Below are 16,907 nucleotides of genomic sequence, written 5' to 3'. Positions count from 1 at the left end.
GTCTGGAGGTAACGTCCCTTGGGGACGATTACTTAAAGCCATCGAAATCTGTCCTAATTGAATCTCAATGCCCTTTATCGCTGATTCATGTGAGTCCACTCTCTCTTGGATTTTTCCATTGGACCCAATCAGTTGTAGCAGCATTCCTTTAAGTTCAGCAAACCCATCATCTTGTCTCACTATGTTGTTGTTGAGGCTGTTGATAAGCTAGCTGCTGATTTTGCTGGTTGTAACCCTGTTGCCTTTGGTAAGGCACCACTTGACCCTGTGGTCGCAGAGCTCCAGGATTGTTGCTGTAATTATACTGCTGCTGTGCTGGTCTATATTGTTGATTCTAATGTCCCCAATTCTGACCACCTTGCCTCTGTCCCCCATAGTTGACCGCATAGTTCATATCTTCCTGATAGTGCTGGTTGTCACCTTCCGCACTCCACGAGCATATATATGGTTGGTTAATACATGGTGTACATAAGCTCCCATTAGTTGCGTAAACTATGTGTACCTGCTACTTCTGGCCTGATTCTTAGATATTTTTTGGTGAGGATACTCATTTGCGTCATTAGAGTGGCCATATTTTCAGCTATGGAGTTGTTTGGGTCCAAAGCCACTGAATAAACTAGAGGAGTGATTGTAGAGTCCCTTGTCATCCATCCTGAGTTTTGGGCCATTTTATCAAGTAGGATCTTGCATTCTCTGAATGTTTTGCTCAAAAATGCTTCACCTGCTGAAGCATCAACATTGGCCTTTAAGCCGTTTGCCAGTCCTATGAAGAACCTTTGCCCCAACATCTGATCTGGAATGCCATGATGTGGACATTTAACCAGCATACCCTTGAACCTCTCCCACGTTTCTTGTAGTGTTTCTGTTGGTCTCTGCATGAAGCTTAATTTATCATCAATTTGTTTGGAAGTCTTATTGGGTGGGTAGAACTTGTTCAAAAATTGCTTGACTAATTCCTCCCAAGTAGTGATGGAGTTTATGGGGAGTGAATTAAGCTAAGTCAGAGCTTCTCCTGTCACCGAGAATGGAAACAGTAACAACTTTATTGCTTTCGGTGTCACATTAGGTTGCCTTTGCGTGACACATACCGACAGGAAATTCTTGAGATGCTGATGAGGATCTTCAATGTATAACCCTGAGAACAATCCCTTGTTCTGCAACAAATGTAGCATGTTGTTTGTGATTTGAAATGATTCCGCTTGTATCTGAGGGACTGCAATTGCGGTTGCCAGATTGTCGGCAGAGGGTTGGGCCCAATCATACAATGCTACTTCTGGCACAAAAGGCACCACACCCTGATTGTTCGGGCCATTCGCATTGTTTCTGTTGTTTGGATTTTCTACTCCGTCATCCATGTCTGGTTCGATTTGTTCTGTTGAGTTCTGTTGTTGTTTGCCCTTCTTGTTTGCACGATTCAATGCCTCGAAAACTTTCTCAGGATCTGATAATGCTTCGAACAATTCACCAGTTCTTGAGGAGTTTCTAGGCATGCACCTGTAACACCCAAGACTACAAACGTTAGAATTTCAATATGTTTAGTTTAAAATGAAGAAAATTGACTACACTAAGAATTCTAGCACTTTTTTTAGATGCAATTAATAACACCGTTAATTCTCCGACAACGGCGCCAAAATTTGATCACGCCTAACTATGCCTTGTGAAAAGGACTTAGCGGTCGTTGCAAATATATTCCGGTTAATAAGTCCGGAGTCGAATCCCACAGGGAATTAACTTATTAAACACAGCTACTCGACTCGCACAAATTCACGCAATCAATCTTCAAAAATATTTAAGTAACAAATTTGATGTTTACTAACTAAATATCACATAATGAAAATGCAATACTTAATAACTAACTACGAACGGGTTGTAGACAAGAATTGGAATGATCTAAGGTTATGATTTTCCCTATTGTCAGAATCCTTTCCGCTACGTTTTCTATAAATTTGTCTAAGTCTTCTCTACCGATCATGAGCACTCTGAGTGTCGTAATTCTCTCCCGAGCAACTACCATAATTTACTAGACATATAATTAGCCAATTGAGCTAATATTGGTAGCATTTGGTTAATATTGGTCGTATGTTATGAATTTACTAATTTTAGTAGCATATTTGCTCTCAAAGGCCAAACTGAGTAATTTAAGGATGAGTAGGAGGATGATTTGGGCCTCAATCGGAACCCGTTCGATCGAAGAATTTGGGCCTTATTTTTAAGTTACAAGCCCAAATTACTTTAGCGAATAGATTTGGCCCAAACTGCGATTCGTTTCGGCCCCATTCCAAGTTGATCAGTGTTTCTTCTTCAGCAAGTTGATACTTTCCACTTCAAAAGAAATTGCTATTCATTTTTCTCCGGCGAATTCCTCACGAACTCTTTCTCCAGCTAAATTGAATTGTAAGTTCCCTAATTTTCATTATATAAGCTTCATGCAGCAGTTTGCATCCACTATCTTCAACTCGAACTATATACATTGTTGAATTTTTTCGAGAAATATATATTTGTTCTATATAATAGCCCCAATTTGTGGTGGTGTAGTAAGATGCCTATTCTAGTAATCGATGTTTTGATAACTTTTCTTAGAATCACAGAAAGAAAAAGAGAATAATGCCATAAAAGAGGGAATTTTTTTTAATGCTTTTTGAGTTTTTCAATATTCAGCATTTGAGATGAAAGTGATAATGTCAAGTTATTCATGAAAGGATTTGAATTATATATATTGATGCTTTAGAAGAACTTTCACGTATAGTTTAACTGATTGTAGGAGGTTATTTTATTCTACTTTCCGGGTTATCAACTCAGGCTTACTGTAGATACAGGTACCTTAAATTTGGATTTTAAATAACCTGATGGGGTAGATAATTTTTAGATTTGTCCTTGAACAAAAAGTATACCAAAGGCAGATTTAGGATTTGAACTTCATGGGATTTGGGTTCTAGGACAGCTGTGTCAAGTGCTAGTAACTGCGCTTTGAATTTAGTTTTTGTACATAGTCAATGGATTTCGTAACACATATATTGAGTTTGGGCAAAGCCAATCGGTTCGCACCCATATCTTAAAGCCTACATCCAGCCCTACAATTATCCACAACCATTTTTGGATTCTAACTCTGAAATATCAGGATATGATATCAGTTAATTTGATTTATCCCTTTAATCCAATTGAGGCTGTACATAAAGGCCCTTGAGTTAAGTTTAGTACATTGGAAAACTTTGTTAGTTAAGTTCTCTAATAATTACTCAATTTGTTTCTCTACCGAGATTGATAAGTATTACAGAGTGGAACATATCTGATTTATCAATTATTGTTGTTAAAGGTTTTCAATGATGAAGATCGATTTTAGTGGACTTGAACCGACTGCCCCACTTCGAGGGGAGTCTTCGGAGCTGTTTGATGACATTCCTAGTTCTCCGTCATTCCAGATTCCTAACACTACTAATGTGAGTCTGACTACTTTTCTGTGTGACCAACTATATTCTGTTAATTGGGAATCTATCGAGACCTGAATCTCTAACTATGCTTCCTTTTTTTTCTATCCTGTGTGTTCCTTCAGTTTGACGGTTTTCAAAAAGAAGCAATCCAAATGGTGAAGCCTGCGAAGGGAACCACAACCCTTGCTTTCATTTTTAAAGAAGGTGTCATGGTTGCTGCTGATTCTCGGGCTAGCATGGGAGGATATATATGTAAACACTTCCGCTCATTTTTGTCTTTATGATAAACAATGTGAAGAAAATCGTTAATTAGTAATTACTTGTCAACCCTGCTACTGTTATGAAGCATCGATTTGTCTATGGATCTTGTGATCCTGCTCTCTGTCAAATGACTTGATATGGAATTGCTATAACCATAATCAACGGTTCAAGGGACATGCAAGACCTAATTGTTTTCATGTTTGAGTTTTTCTGCATACATGTGAAGCTGTATTTACCCGGTTTCAGCATAATGTTATTGGGTTCAAAAGTATCCACATTCTACAAAATTTTCATCAATGGCTTATTCAAGTATATCTCTGTGTCATATGCTATACCTTTTCGAGTAGCTTTGTTGTCAATGTCACTAAGGTTATTGGTACAATGGCTAGAACTTGGAATTAGTACCTTAAGCAGTGTGTGTGGATAAATAGAGACATAACCTGATTTCGTGCGTACCTGAAAAGAAAACTTTAATTATCTTCCGTTTTTGTATGGTTGTGCTGTGGTCTTATGGACTTATGCTGCACGAGACATGTGTATGTATTAGTTTTGTATGTTCCATATCTGAGTGTCAAGTTCTTCATTAGAGGAATGTGAATTCCAAATTTTAGGTAGTTGGATTTCTACTTCTTTTGGAGGATCCAAATACTCTTTTAAGTGTTATTTCATTATCTATTGATTTGGCTAGTCCTTTTGAGAAATATGTTCTTTTCTTTTTAATATTTCGCAGCATCTCAGTCTGTGAAGAAAATCATTGAAATTAATCCATATATGCTTGGCACAATGGCTGGTGGGGCTGCTGACTGCCAATTCTGGCACAGAAACTTGGGAATCAAGGTATGTGGTTATGAAGTACTCCATTTCCTTTTCCAAGTTGCTGCATTTACCCATTTTTGCCAGGAGAATACTTGATCTAGATCAATTCTGGTCTCTTCCGCATTACAGATCTATGTACTCTAGAGAATTTTAATGCTTCTGATGGCATATATTTATTTAGGATGGGTATGTCTCTTCTTCCCCTCTAAAGTAAAAAGATGAGGAAGGTAAAGAAAGAAAAAAGGAGTTAGCTAATAATGAGAATGGAAATGTGACTAGATTGAATGGGTAAAAAGAAAGAAATGACAGCTATTAAATGGTGTTAGATTTGGGGAGGGAAACGATAATTGGGAAAATGTTATATTCCACCGCTGTTAGCCCACCACTTCTTTGAAAGTTTCTTCCCGCTTATTTTCTTAAAGGCTAAGCCCCCAAGGATTTTTGTCTTTTACATTTCTTGGGCCATCTTTCACTCTGCATATTAAAGTCTCCCGAAGTTAAAGTCCAACTATGTTTATTTTTTTTTTTTGGGGGGGGTTGGGGGGGGGGGGGGTAGGGGGGGTTATCGATATATATAACACATCTATATATCCTCCTCCTGACCCATTACAGATGAAAGTTCTGCAGTTCTTGATCTTCATAAGCAGAAATAGTATTATGGAATTTGGCTTCATGCACTTGGTAAAACTTGGTCACCTGTTTCCTTTTTGTGATTCAGTGCCGTTTGCATGAACTGGCAAACAAAAGGAGAATTTCAGTTACTGGAGCTTCAAAGCTGCTGGCAAATATTTTGTATTCTTATCGCGGAATGGGTTTGTCTGTTGGAACTATGATTGCGGGTTGGGATGAGAAGGTATTGAAAGACGGAAGCTGGTACAGTTCGTAAAATGTTTCCTGTTTTCTTACTAATATAAAAGCTTGATTGTGCAGGGTCCAGGACTATATTATGTGGATAGTGAGGGAGGACGGCTTAAAGGAACCAGATTCTCTGTTGGATCTGGTTCACCCTATGCTTATGGTGTTTTGGATAATGGGTGTGTGCTTTCTTCTACGTTTTCCTATCAGCATTTCCATGGTTTCCCTAGTATCTGCTTGAGAATGATTGTTAACTAGTTTCATCTTATCTATATGACAAAAAGCAACCTTCAGACATTGTTATAGTCAACTCAGTCTTTGATATGTGGCTTGTGCATATTGAAGTGCAAAGGACTGCATGCACGAGGTGCAGATGCATTTACCTGTTGGCCGTACTTGATCTCAGTGTCTTCTGAAAGAGAGAAAGTTGTGTCGTGTCACCAAGGTCTAAATGCATTCAGTACGTGGAGGCCAAGTTTTTTTTTTTTTTTTTTTTGGGGGGGGGGGGGGAGGTTACAACCTTTTCGAAATGTCTCCTTAGTTTATTGTGACAATGCTATGGTCAAAACTTTTGCAGCTTACAGCTCATGCTTCTGATTCGTTAACTTCAGGAAACCACTGAACTCTTGCCTTCTCTCTAAATCTAATATTTTCTCCCTGTGCTGTTTCACTTTAGGTACCGATATGATTTGTCCGTGGAAGAAGCAGCCGAGTTAGCTAGACGAGCAATTTATCATGCCACGTTCCGTGATGGAGCTAGTGGAGGTGTTGCTAGTGGTATGTTTCTTGCATCCTCATCCTTAAAAAGAGGAAGTACAATTTTAAGTGGCTATTTCCGTTCTATCTGTTGTATTTTTGCTCCATGATGTTTGTGTATTTGGTCGTTAACTTTGTGGTTCGTTTCAGTTTATCATGTCGGACCAAATGGATGGAAGAAGCTATCAGGTGACGATGTTGGAGAACTCCATTACAACTACTATCCCGTTGAAGTAGCAGCAGTGGAACAGGAAATGGCTGAAGTGCCAGTAGCCTGAGGATAAAGGACCCTGTAATAGTGTTTGTTAATGTCATGATTTTGTAAACCAGATCAAATATGTTCTCATCTTTGCATATTAAAGAGACATCAAAGTTTATTTTTCTTCTCAGACTGTATTGTGCAGTTGCACAAACTGCATCTTTCCAGTCTTTAACTTCTCATTCAATTTCAGTCGTTCAGCTAATCAGGTATTGTTTTAAAAAGAAACAACAAAAATGAAAAGCGGATAAGTAATGAAATAAGTTAATTTTCACCTAAGTAATTTTCTATAGTCGTGTATTATCCTTTTACAATGAGCTCTAGGCCACCAATAATGTCTTAAGACTAAGTAATCTAATCCCTTTAATCCAAGTCTTACCAAACACCAAGTAATTTGATTTAAAGAAAAGCTTCACATACCCATTATTTCCCAGGAAAAAAAGAAGTTATTTTACTAAACCAAATTAGCTACAAACTGGCAGGCTGCTCGATTTCCTTTAATACATCTGCTTATTTAATTGAATAAAAGACATTTATTAGAATATGTAAGCGACACCAAGTGAAACTGAGTTAGGGGCAAGCAAATTGTGAGAACATACACATTCGAAAACCAAAAAATTGTTTCTTAGTAGACAAAAAATTCTATACTCCACTATACAAATAGTATGATGAATTTTCCCTTGAATCTTCTAGTTCTGAGACCAAGAGGATCCCTGCTGTCAATGGAATCAGAACCTATTATACTTTGGATGGATGAATTCTTTACCTAAGCATATGGAATATACAAAGTGGCATAACAGTTGATCCATTTGCAGCTTGGATGCCTCAGTTATTGATGCTGGAGCACAACGCATCACTTGATGTCCTATTCCTGTATATGAAGATATACCCAAAAGGAAACAATATTTACAATAATACAATCTATTCAGAAACTCCATTTCTGTGAGCTTATCCAGCAACCCGCGCCCTCATAAAAGAGGAGAGTTGCAGTACGTTGGCAGACAGCACAAAACTAATCGTTATGGTGAATCTTCACAACATAGAATATGGCGGAACGTGCTCTGATTAATGGAATGAAATGAGCCAAAATGGAGATGAATAATGAGAACTCATATAGCCAATTTCAACTAACTTGGTACTGAGGCATAGTTTTTATTGCAATCTATTCAGACTTTTCTAACTCACCGAATCCCTGCTCCCATTGTTGGGCATCATAATCTTGCTCGTACAAGTCCTTATTTGTACTGTAAACAATTCGATTCTGACCAATAAAAGTTCTTTGAGCCATATCTCGAGCACTCAAAAGCTGAAAATTGTTCGATAAAATGAAGTGAGAGTTACTACAAGGAAGAGACTTTATACCAAACATAAATAGTAAGTTGTAAATAAAATGTATCAGGATTTACTCACCAAGGGTCTCTCATTTATAATTAAGCATAAACAATATACCACATAAATAAGTGACATAGTCCATACCTTTATTTTTCTTACATTTACTTATGTTTCACTAGAAAAATTGATATTTCGTTATAAGCTATGTGCACATACAATTTTTACTACAGATTTTATGCATGCACTTCCAGCATCTGAGCTGAATCCTCATACAGAGTTGATTTTAATCGACCATTTCCAGCAATTATTATGTACAAGCTACCTAATAGTTACCATTGTAAACTTTTTGGCTGGATCACCAAATGATAATCTAATTTGAGACAAAAACTAAGCACGTACTATCAGAAAAGGCTGTTCTGGATAGTGCTCATAGTGACATGCCCGAATGCTTGACCAGATCAGTCACCAAAAGGTGCAGCCAGACATGTTAAAGTTTGCATAAAACGAAGGGTATTAATCTATACCATCGAAAGTGCAATACTTATAAAAAAAAGGAGAAAATAAAGTTTGATAATGCTTTAGTGTTTCATATCAGACCAAATTGAATTTGGAAGACGGCAGTAAACCGGTTGAGTTACAAAAGAAGTCTTCCACTTTTTAAAGATCTTGTTAGTTGGAACTTGTTTAATTTTTTCCCATAGAAAGTAGGTATGCCCTAAGGGGATACCTTCCAGGACATAAAAAGGTAGCTCCTCTTTGAATTTTTGGAAACTTTCGAAGGATCAAAATCCTCTTATTTTATTTATTTATTTATGATTCAATAAGAATTTACCTTCTTGTAGTATAGATAGTTGACTAGTTATCTCGGAGGCTTATCGAATACCTACAATACACCAATTGTTATGTCGACTCTTTCTTTGCGTGATATTAGTGAAAGACGTCCTGGCTTATCAAAGAAAAGAAAATAGGTGTATGTGCATACATTTCTAACAATTAGCAACAACAAATCCAGTGTAATCCCACAAGTCTGGGATTTCTAACAATTAGCAAAATCTCATTTTAACAGAACAAGTTAAAGTGCTAAGTTAAAGCTTATTTCCTAAAAGGAAGAGGGGGATCTGGTTATTCAAGTTCTAGAGCAATTAGACCAAACTTTTGATGAACTACTTAGCCAGCTTTTCCCAAGTATAGATGTTAAACCTGTACTGTTAACCAAACATGCAGAAAATTGAAAGCTCAGAGGTGGCCAAAAAAATTACAAAGCGAACCAGCTGAACCTTCGTACCTTCCGCCTTAGTGAGAAATCGGGACGCTCAAGTGCTTGGGCATATTGTTCCCTCGCTTGATTCCTCTTTTCAATTTCAGAATTTCTTTTTCGAACAAGCAACCAGCGAACAAAAGGAATGGTGAAAAACGAGCCAGCGTAAATCTGCAACTAAATCAGATTTGAAGTTAGCAGTTAAAAAACTTATTTACCTTTGCAAAGCAAATTGAATACAGGCTGTCTCATAAGAGTCATTCAAGTTGGCCACCATAACTCGGAGGTCACTCAATAATAAATGTTGCTCTCACAAATAGAAAATAGCGAGATTCAGGCTCCATCATAAGGAGGTTCAAGTCATCACAATCCACGAGGTATTTAAATATTTTATCACAGTTAAAAAGGTTACAATGTAAGCTAAACAAAGCACTTCATGTCCAGATTAAAGGAAATTAAATTTCCATGAAATGAATAACTCCAAAAATATGGAAACAAAGCAACGAGCTTTTTCCAATAGCCTGAGATTTCCTTTAATTATGTTGTGATTAAATAAACGGCGTGAAAGATCAATTGGACCAGATAATGCACTTAACAAAGTCGGCTGAATGAAAACACTACCTGAAGTAATGGAAATAACTTGGACACTGACGAAATGAAGCTACTTGGACTAACAGTCATGCTCCTTCAAAATACAGTCAAGTGGAAGAGTTACAGAACATGTAAATGAGAACCTTAAAAAGTCTAAAACAATATTAAAAAGAACCATACCTCAACATGGTTCCAAGAATGATAACTCCAAGTAAATTCAGCACACCCAAACCAACGACCAATGCTGCTTGTGATACACTAGCTTTACTTCATTGTGGAACACCCATGTTAGGAACTTCAAACTATATGTAAGAAATTTCAACTATCCACAACCAAGAGAATATGTACCTAAATTGCCACTTTATTTCTTTCAGATATTTCTCAACCTGTCCATCCCAGTTAGGCCATATTTTCCCTACAAACTCCTTCCTTCCACTCCATTGGCGAGCAGCTGTACGCTGGAGTGATGGGAATCGATACAGAATATTTCCCTGAAAATACAATTTATACAAGATAAGGCTGGAGAGAACCTTTTGGAGTATAAATCAATTTTCTTCTGCAAACAACACAGGGAAAAGGCATAAAAAGCCTCACAACCACCATGAATTCATTCACTCAACACTGAACTATTATTTTTGCATCATTTAGCTATTTAAAGTATCTCTTGTACAACAGCTCCCCAGACCCGATAGACCCCTTGAAATAACTGCAAATATCTGTATTTGGCCCCTAAACTTGTCGGCAAACAACAAAACACAAAATCCAACATATACAACCACACAAATTAACTAGTTTTACCATTTTAGTTGGTCGGGGAAGTCATCTTATATTTTTTTTCTTTATTCTTTTGTTTTCTTTGTGCTAGAATCTAGAATAACCATTTAAAGATAAATTGGAAATGAAATTTGAGAAATGAGGACCAGAATAGAAGATAAATGATGTGTATTTAAACACTTACACTACGTTTGGCTGGAGTTCTAAGAGAACGAGATGGGAAGAAGAAAAAAGAAGTCGTTTGTCTAAATATAGGTTATTCCCTTGTTGGTAAGGACGCAAAAGTGGAGAGCTCGGACATCCTTCCACATTATCTTTTAACGCTTCGAAATTGAATAAGTTTTCCATTTTTTTCTTTCCCTCCCAACCATACCAATGGGTTTAAAAAAAAGCTACCGACACCAGACACCATATACAAGTGAAATAAATCGCCGGGTTTCTTTTTAGGAAGTTTAGTGCTTGATACCGTTTAATGACATTATACTGTACAAATATTCACAAATTTCAAGAACTTAAATTCATTTAAGCATTCAAAAACTTTAATGTAATTTTTTTCTTTTGATAAGTAATTAACAAGGTAACTTATACTAGATGTTTCAAAATATGCAACTGATCCAAGAAATTCCTTGAAGCCATGAATATATTAATTGGCAAAATTGATCATTTCAAGCAGTAATAGGCTTCAACCATGCCGATAAGAATAAATATTAAGATACAAGATTAAATAACGTTTGTCACAGACCTCCTTATCTACTTCTGGCTGACCATCAAACTGCAACAGCACCGGAAGGATATATGATTCATCATCCTGTCATTACACACAAAAAAGTAATTTAAGAAAAGAGAGATTTCTAACATTGGTGCAAAAAGTCCCATTGCTTAGTCATAAGAATCAATTTCTAAGAAAAGGAAATATAATTAAAAGGCAGTGCCTGGATCAGTTCACACTTCGTTTTCTTTTTCCTGGCAAGTCCCGAAAACTAACTTTTGAAGACAAATATGGATAAAAAGTGACCACCCAGAAACTGTGCACAAGCAAAGTGAAGAAGTGTAAAGAAATAGACTTACATAAAAAGAATACACTAATGAACCTACGACCGAACCAGCAAAACAAGTCCCTCACACTATACAGAATCTTGCAAAATTCAACAACAACAACAACAACCCAGTGAACAAAATTCAATTCATATAAAAAATAAGCCAGTTTTCGAAAAGGCTACTTGAAAAATTCTACCATTCCTGTCAATAGTTACAAAACAATAATCGAAAAGCAAAATCAGGTCATGTAAACCACACAAAGTACCATGTAGTTGGGATTCTTTAGATCGAGAAAGGGGGCAAGTTCTTCAGCAACGACAACCCCGCCATTTGACAATATATATTGTCCTATCTGCAAACAGATTTTACAGACAATGGTGACTGTTAGTATGACAAAGAGCAACTGGTTATATAGAAAAGTACTGACTGTTAACAAGTAAAGCAACTAAAATCCATGTAATTGCACGTTTGTAGGGATTGGCATAAAGTAAGCTCAATGTGTGGGAACAATGGCAGGATGGGCAAAAGGGAAAACTTTGAAACAGATATGTGTGAAATGATATGTTAAAAGTAACGAACCACTAAATTTAGTACTCAGAATTTACCAACTTCCACCTCTCTTCATCAATACCTTGATTTGGATCAGCATCACCAAATACAAAGGAGAAAACCTGCAAAGTGAGTGTCAAGTATTAGTCGTTTAAAATCAGATGGAAACACAGAGCATAAGAGGAAATGGCTTTTCCCACATACAGATCCAAAGAAGTTCATCCTGACACCATCTTTGTGTATTCGTCGCCGCCTGTGATAGTTGGGATCCCAACACCTAAACAAAGTTTATATTTTTGGATAAGTCAACAAATAATATTAACAGAAAGTTAAGAGGGTCAGATGGCTCAGATATGTGCCTATTTCTTGAAGCTTCTAACCATGATTGCCAAGATTTTGAAAAGGAAAAAGACATCCTAAGGCTCATCCATGTTAAGCAAATGATCGAAGTATCCCATTGGATGGTATCATATTACAATTTTAAGATGTGTTATAAATAATGAATTTTTTTTGCACTGAAAGAACTGCGAGTTCTTGATAAGAATTAGAGCAACCAAATCAAGATAGGAGAGAGGATTCTAATGTCTTTTATTTAAGAATCACTTAAGGACCTTAATAGCTAGAAAAGCAGAGACATTTTGACAAAAATAGCTAATGATTATTCAACTTAAAGACAGTCCCTGGTCTAATCATTATCTCTGTATATTCTGTTGAACTATACCCTATGCGCAGTGCCCCTTTCTATCGCATGATAAAATATACAATGCCGCATCTTTCAACTTGATAACATGCTAGTTAGAACAGCAAAATACTATGTAGCTTCTAAGAACGAAGATGTGGACGGTTTCCAAATCAAAGCTTCTTGAAATACGAAGTTTAAAACTGGAGATATGCTCCACAAAATCTAGATCAAAATTTTACCAAATACCATAAAAGGCAACTTTGCAGAGAGGTGTGTTTTTTCACTTGGCTAGCTACGAGGGAGTAAGACGGCGGAGAATTTGAGGAAGAGGAGGATAACATGTATCAGTTGGGGCTTCATGTGCAAAAGTTCGGGCGAACACATGAATCATCTTCTTTTACATTGCCGGATAGCGTCTCGCTTGTGGTAGGAAATATTGGGATGGTTTGGTCTTCAATGGTGATGCCAGGCACGGTCAAGGAAGTATTGTTTAGCTGGACTTTTAGAAGACAAAAGAGAACAGGGCGTGGTTGGCTCCACTAGCACTCATGTGGACTGTTTGGAGAGAGAAATAGGAGAGCATTTGATGGAATAGAGAAGGATTTTATACACTTAAAGAATAGCTCTTTTTCCTTATTTACTTTTGGTGCACCCTCGAGGTTCTTGTAGGTATAGAAGATCGGGACCGTTCTTTTGGTGAGGTTTTCTACTTTTTGGAATGCTTCTTGTGTATGGGTATTTTGTCCAGTGCTGATAAAATTTGTTACTTGGTAGAATAAAAAAAGGCAGCTTCGGATAAGATTGCAGATTTAGGAAGTTCTTTTCAATCAAGTAAGAGATTAGGAAGTTAATCATCTATCATGCAGAACTGGAAGCTTTTGAGGGATGGGATGAGAAGGATATCTCAGGTTAAAAACCTTTTTTGATAAGGTGAGGTAATTTTATTAATGAAATTAGTACCAAGAAGGTACTGCAAAGATACAAGAGAACAAAAGGATGAGGAGAAAATTTCATGTTACAACTGCACCATTGGGGAATTCCCAAATTCCAAAACAAGGTGGATTGTCCAACATATTACCCCAACACTTGTATACTTTTGTATTTGAGAACAGAAAGCGTTGCTTTTTCCCATTCAAACAACTTCTATTCCTTTCCAGCCATATATTCCACATAATGCATAGGGGAAGGGTTAAAAACGAGTTAAAGGAAGAATGCTAAACTTGAGAGTCAAGCCCATCTGAACACCAACATCTCTTGGTCCCGGTGAAAAGTGTTCAAACCAAGTCTGGACACTGATCCTTGGCTCTATGGTAATCATATCCTTCCATGCTTATTGGAAATGAAATAAAGAATAGAATTCCACAACTTGCCAATACAACTCCAAGAAATTGAAAATCTCTAGTACAAAAGTCGAACAAACTTACATGCTTGCTACCTTACCAAAACTTACATGCTTGCTAAAAACTTACCCTAAGAAAAGCTACCTAATAAGGTACCAATGCCTCTCTAGTAGTTCGAGATAGTTCAACACTTAACAAGGAGTGGATTCACAAATCATGCCTATCAATCTGCTTTTAAGGACATTTGGCAAGGCACCATGGTTCCCCATAGAGGATAAAAACAAATATTTTGGTGTTATTACCTTTATCTTTTAAAAGATAAGATATTATTACTAATTGGGGAATCGAATTGATTCCACTTTTTTCAAACTCTTTTTAACAATCTCATGATAAGAAACTGTAAATGCGCCTTTTATGAAATCTCTGAATATGTAATCAATGTTAAAATTCATACTGAAAAAATTGGATGCTTTAACCTTCGTATCCCATCATTCTTTTTGGGATCGTATGGGATTATAATATCTCATTTTACTAAGATGCTAACAATCTTGCTAGACTGTAGATGAATTTATTCCAAAGCCCAAAAAGAGGCTACAAGCCAGGCTTTTAAATCGACTTAAGAAAATAGACCGATGTAACAAAAGTGAACATGAAGCAGCTACTTCTTCAATAACAAAAAGTGTCAAATGAAAAAATTACCAGAACAGACCACTATCATAAGATGTCGTTCGTCTTCCCTTGTTGTTTAAACCAATGTCTGGAAAGCTTATGTCATCATCACTGTAAGGAAAGCAAATGCAGGTACAGAACATTGAAGTGAAAAAAGAAATTAAATGAGGAAAAATGAAAATCTTGAGTAAAAGGAGATATAAGAAGATCTGATACCCTCTGCTTAAGGCAATGGCAATTATAGCCGTATAGACAATAACAATTGAAGCAATCAGTGTGGTACCAAAGGAAACCCTGACTAAATATTCTGCTGCCATCTGCAAAATGTTTGAGACTTGCTCAAAGTATAAGTTTTATGGTATAACCTATTCAATATAATGCATTCAGCAACTAACAATATGGGAGGGTTAGCACCTTTGCTTTCTCCAGCAAAGGCTCAACTTTAATCCTAAATGATTTAGCAGCAAGATTCGATCGATAACCCTCGGGAAACACATATAGGACATCACCTTCATCAGACACCTATCAAAACCATATTAGCCAAAAAATCAAATATAACATAGTTACATAGTGGAGTACGTGTAATGCGCTATATGTTCAACAGTAGAGTTGAACATGGGAATTGTCAAATGAAAAAATTGAATGTTTAATTATACATAGTATTCTGTAAATATTAAGAGGATTCCGTTGTACAAATGAAGAGTCTCGGTGAAACTTATCAAAAAATACAGCACAATTAGGGCTCTCTACATTTCATTTATCACTACATTAACTTACAAATATCTCATTTCACAACCAACTTACATTACAAAATAATTTCTCTATTAAGAAAAATTATGGGTTCTCTATATTTAGCAATTTATCCTACATTGACATGCAAATCTAGCCTTACTAAATAATTTTTGAAAACAAGCTAGAGGTTCTCTAAATTTCAAATTTCTTCCTAAACTAACATACAAGTCTTTAACCAGACTACACGTGATAGTAGGATAATGCAATAGTCGAGTTGCACGAAAGCTGGCGCGAAAATAATCATTCATACTAAATTACACAGATATTAAAAAGTCAAATTGACGTTACATTATACAAAATTAGTAACATTAGTATCTCAAAACATAAAAAAAGATCAGAAATTTACCTCCAAGAAGCCATTAGTATCAGTAGCCAAAGATTGCAAAGCTATCTGTGCTTCACTCAACTGAAGGCCAGCCTTGCTGGCAAGATCCCCAACTGTCACCCTCCTTCCCAATGATTCAATTGCATCCATAGCTCGCTTCCGTACATCCCACCGCAGTTGATCACTCTCCACTAAACTTCTACTGTAACTAAGTATCAGTTTTGTCCTCGAAGACCCATTAGTTTTTTTGTTATATCTTAAAGACCCATAAGTTATAGTGATAAATTTGAATGATTCAAAATTAAAAGATTGAACCTTTAATTGTTTCATCGTGAAGAAGCTTTTGGAATAAATGGCTGCCATTTTAATAGAAGTTTGCTTTTGTGATCAATATTTTGCCTTTGAAAAATGAGAATTTTGTAAGTTTCTTTGGTTTTTTCTGTGCCCATTTGTGGAAATTGAAATTTGCTAGGTGAAAATGTCAAAGCTATTTGCTCGTCTGACCACTTTACAGCGAAAGCGAGAGGATGTTGTATTTTCCGCCAATCAACGCAGGTCAAACTATGTACTCAAGTTTCACGTTGGTTTCTAACAGCAATATTATTTTAATTATTAAAAAAAAAAAAAGTTTTGCTTGGTTGTGACTAATAAAAAACAAGAGTAATGTGCAAAAAAAAAAAAAAATATTACATATAGTGCTAGCAAGCATGCGCTATAAAAGTCTGGGCTTAATACCTAGACTAACAGTTGTTAGCCATGGCACGCGTGCATATCACACGCTATATGTCTCCTTTTCTTTTTTTTTTTTTGGCAAGTTAAGTGTATTTTATTTATAAGTGTTATGTGATGATTGTTCGCGTTAAATATTTGATGATTTTTACTTCTTCACTATTATTTATATTTATAAGGATATTACACACATTTACAAGGCAAAATATATCGACAGCCCCTTTAAAACGGGAAAAATTCAAAAATAGCCAGATTTACCACAGATCGTTGAAAAATAGCCAAGTTTCAAAAGTCATCGAAATTTAGCCACTTTAAATCTGAGCGAAAACACTGTTCAAAATCCGGAAAAATACGCCCGCAAATTTTACGGGAGTTCCAGCATAAGTATGCTTGAACTCCTGTAAATTTTACGGGAGTTCCAAGATAACTATGCTGGAACTCCCGCAAATTTTA

General features: G+C 36.4%; 2 protein-coding genes across 3 annotated transcripts; one reads left to right on the top strand and one right to left on the bottom strand.

Annotated features, from left to right (window-relative positions):
- Nucleotides 1-2,289: 2,289 nt before the first annotated feature.
- Nucleotides 2,290-6,502, top strand: LOC109212433 (proteasome subunit beta type-5). The gene is made up of 8 exons (XM_019376086.1): nt 2,290-2,394; nt 3,314-3,437; nt 3,551-3,680; nt 4,420-4,526; nt 5,224-5,358; nt 5,436-5,539; nt 6,037-6,137; nt 6,267-6,502. Exons 2-8 carry the CDS (start codon nt 3,321-3,323, stop codon nt 6,392-6,394), a joined length of 822 nt encoding a protein of 273 aa, XP_019231631.1. The 5' UTR covers nt 2,290-2,394; nt 3,314-3,320; the 3' UTR covers nt 6,395-6,502.
- Nucleotides 6,503-6,945: 443 nt separating this feature from the next.
- LOC109212432 (uncharacterized protein At5g03900, chloroplastic-like) lies at nt 6,946-16,232 on the bottom strand. 2 transcript variants are annotated; one of them, XM_019376084.1, is made up of 14 exons: nt 15,747-16,232; nt 15,023-15,130; nt 14,825-14,925; nt 14,639-14,719; nt 12,122-12,194; nt 11,974-12,039; nt 11,634-11,720; nt 11,073-11,138; nt 9,905-10,047; nt 9,737-9,823; nt 9,587-9,650; nt 8,993-9,142; nt 7,561-7,681; nt 6,946-7,246 (listed from the first exon to the last, which is right to left on the bottom strand). In XM_019376084.1, exons 1-14 carry the CDS (start codon nt 16,086-16,088, stop codon nt 7,104-7,106), a joined length of 1,632 nt encoding a protein of 543 aa, XP_019231629.1. In that variant the 5' UTR covers nt 16,089-16,232; the 3' UTR covers nt 6,946-7,103. The 2 variants fall into 2 exon arrangements, with proteins under 2 accessions (XP_019231629.1, XP_019231630.1); XM_019376085.1 differs by having other exon boundaries at nt 8,993-9,136.
- Nucleotides 16,233-16,907: the final 675 nt, after the last annotated feature.

Source organism: Nicotiana attenuata, unplaced genomic scaffold, assembly GCF_001879085.1.
Source record: "Nicotiana attenuata strain UT unplaced genomic scaffold, NIATTr2, whole genome shotgun sequence".
NCBI lineage: Eukaryota > Viridiplantae > Streptophyta > Magnoliopsida > Solanales > Solanaceae > Nicotiana > Nicotiana attenuata.
Note: the sequence above shows the minus strand (reverse complement) of the source record. Positions and strands in the feature narration are given on the sequence as shown.

Excerpts from the sequence above, each read along its gene's own strand:
- LOC109212433 (XM_019376086.1), top strand. The coding sequence starts at position 3,321 with ATGATGAAGATCGATTTTAGTGGACTTGAACCGACTGCCCCACTTCGA. Across the intron at positions 4,527-5,223 it reads ACAGAAACTTGGGAATCAAG|TGCCGTTTGCATGAACTGGC; the intron begins GTATGTGGTTAT and ends TTTGTGATTCAG. Across the intron at positions 5,540-6,036 it reads TATGGTGTTTTGGATAATGG|GTACCGATATGATTTGTCCG; the intron begins GTGTGTGCTTTC and ends GTTTCACTTTAG.
- LOC109212432 (XM_019376084.1), bottom strand. The coding sequence starts at position 16,088 with ATGGCAGCCATTTATTCCAAAAGCTTCTTCACGATGAAACAATTAAAG. Across the intron at positions 15,131-15,746 it reads ATACTAATGGCTTCTTGGAG|GTGTCTGATGAAGGTGATGT; the intron begins GTAAATTTCTGA and ends TGGTTTTGATAG. Across the intron at positions 14,720-14,824 it reads GCCATTGCCTTAAGCAGAGG|TGATGATGACATAAGCTTTC; the intron begins GTATCAGATCTT and ends CTTTCCTTACAG.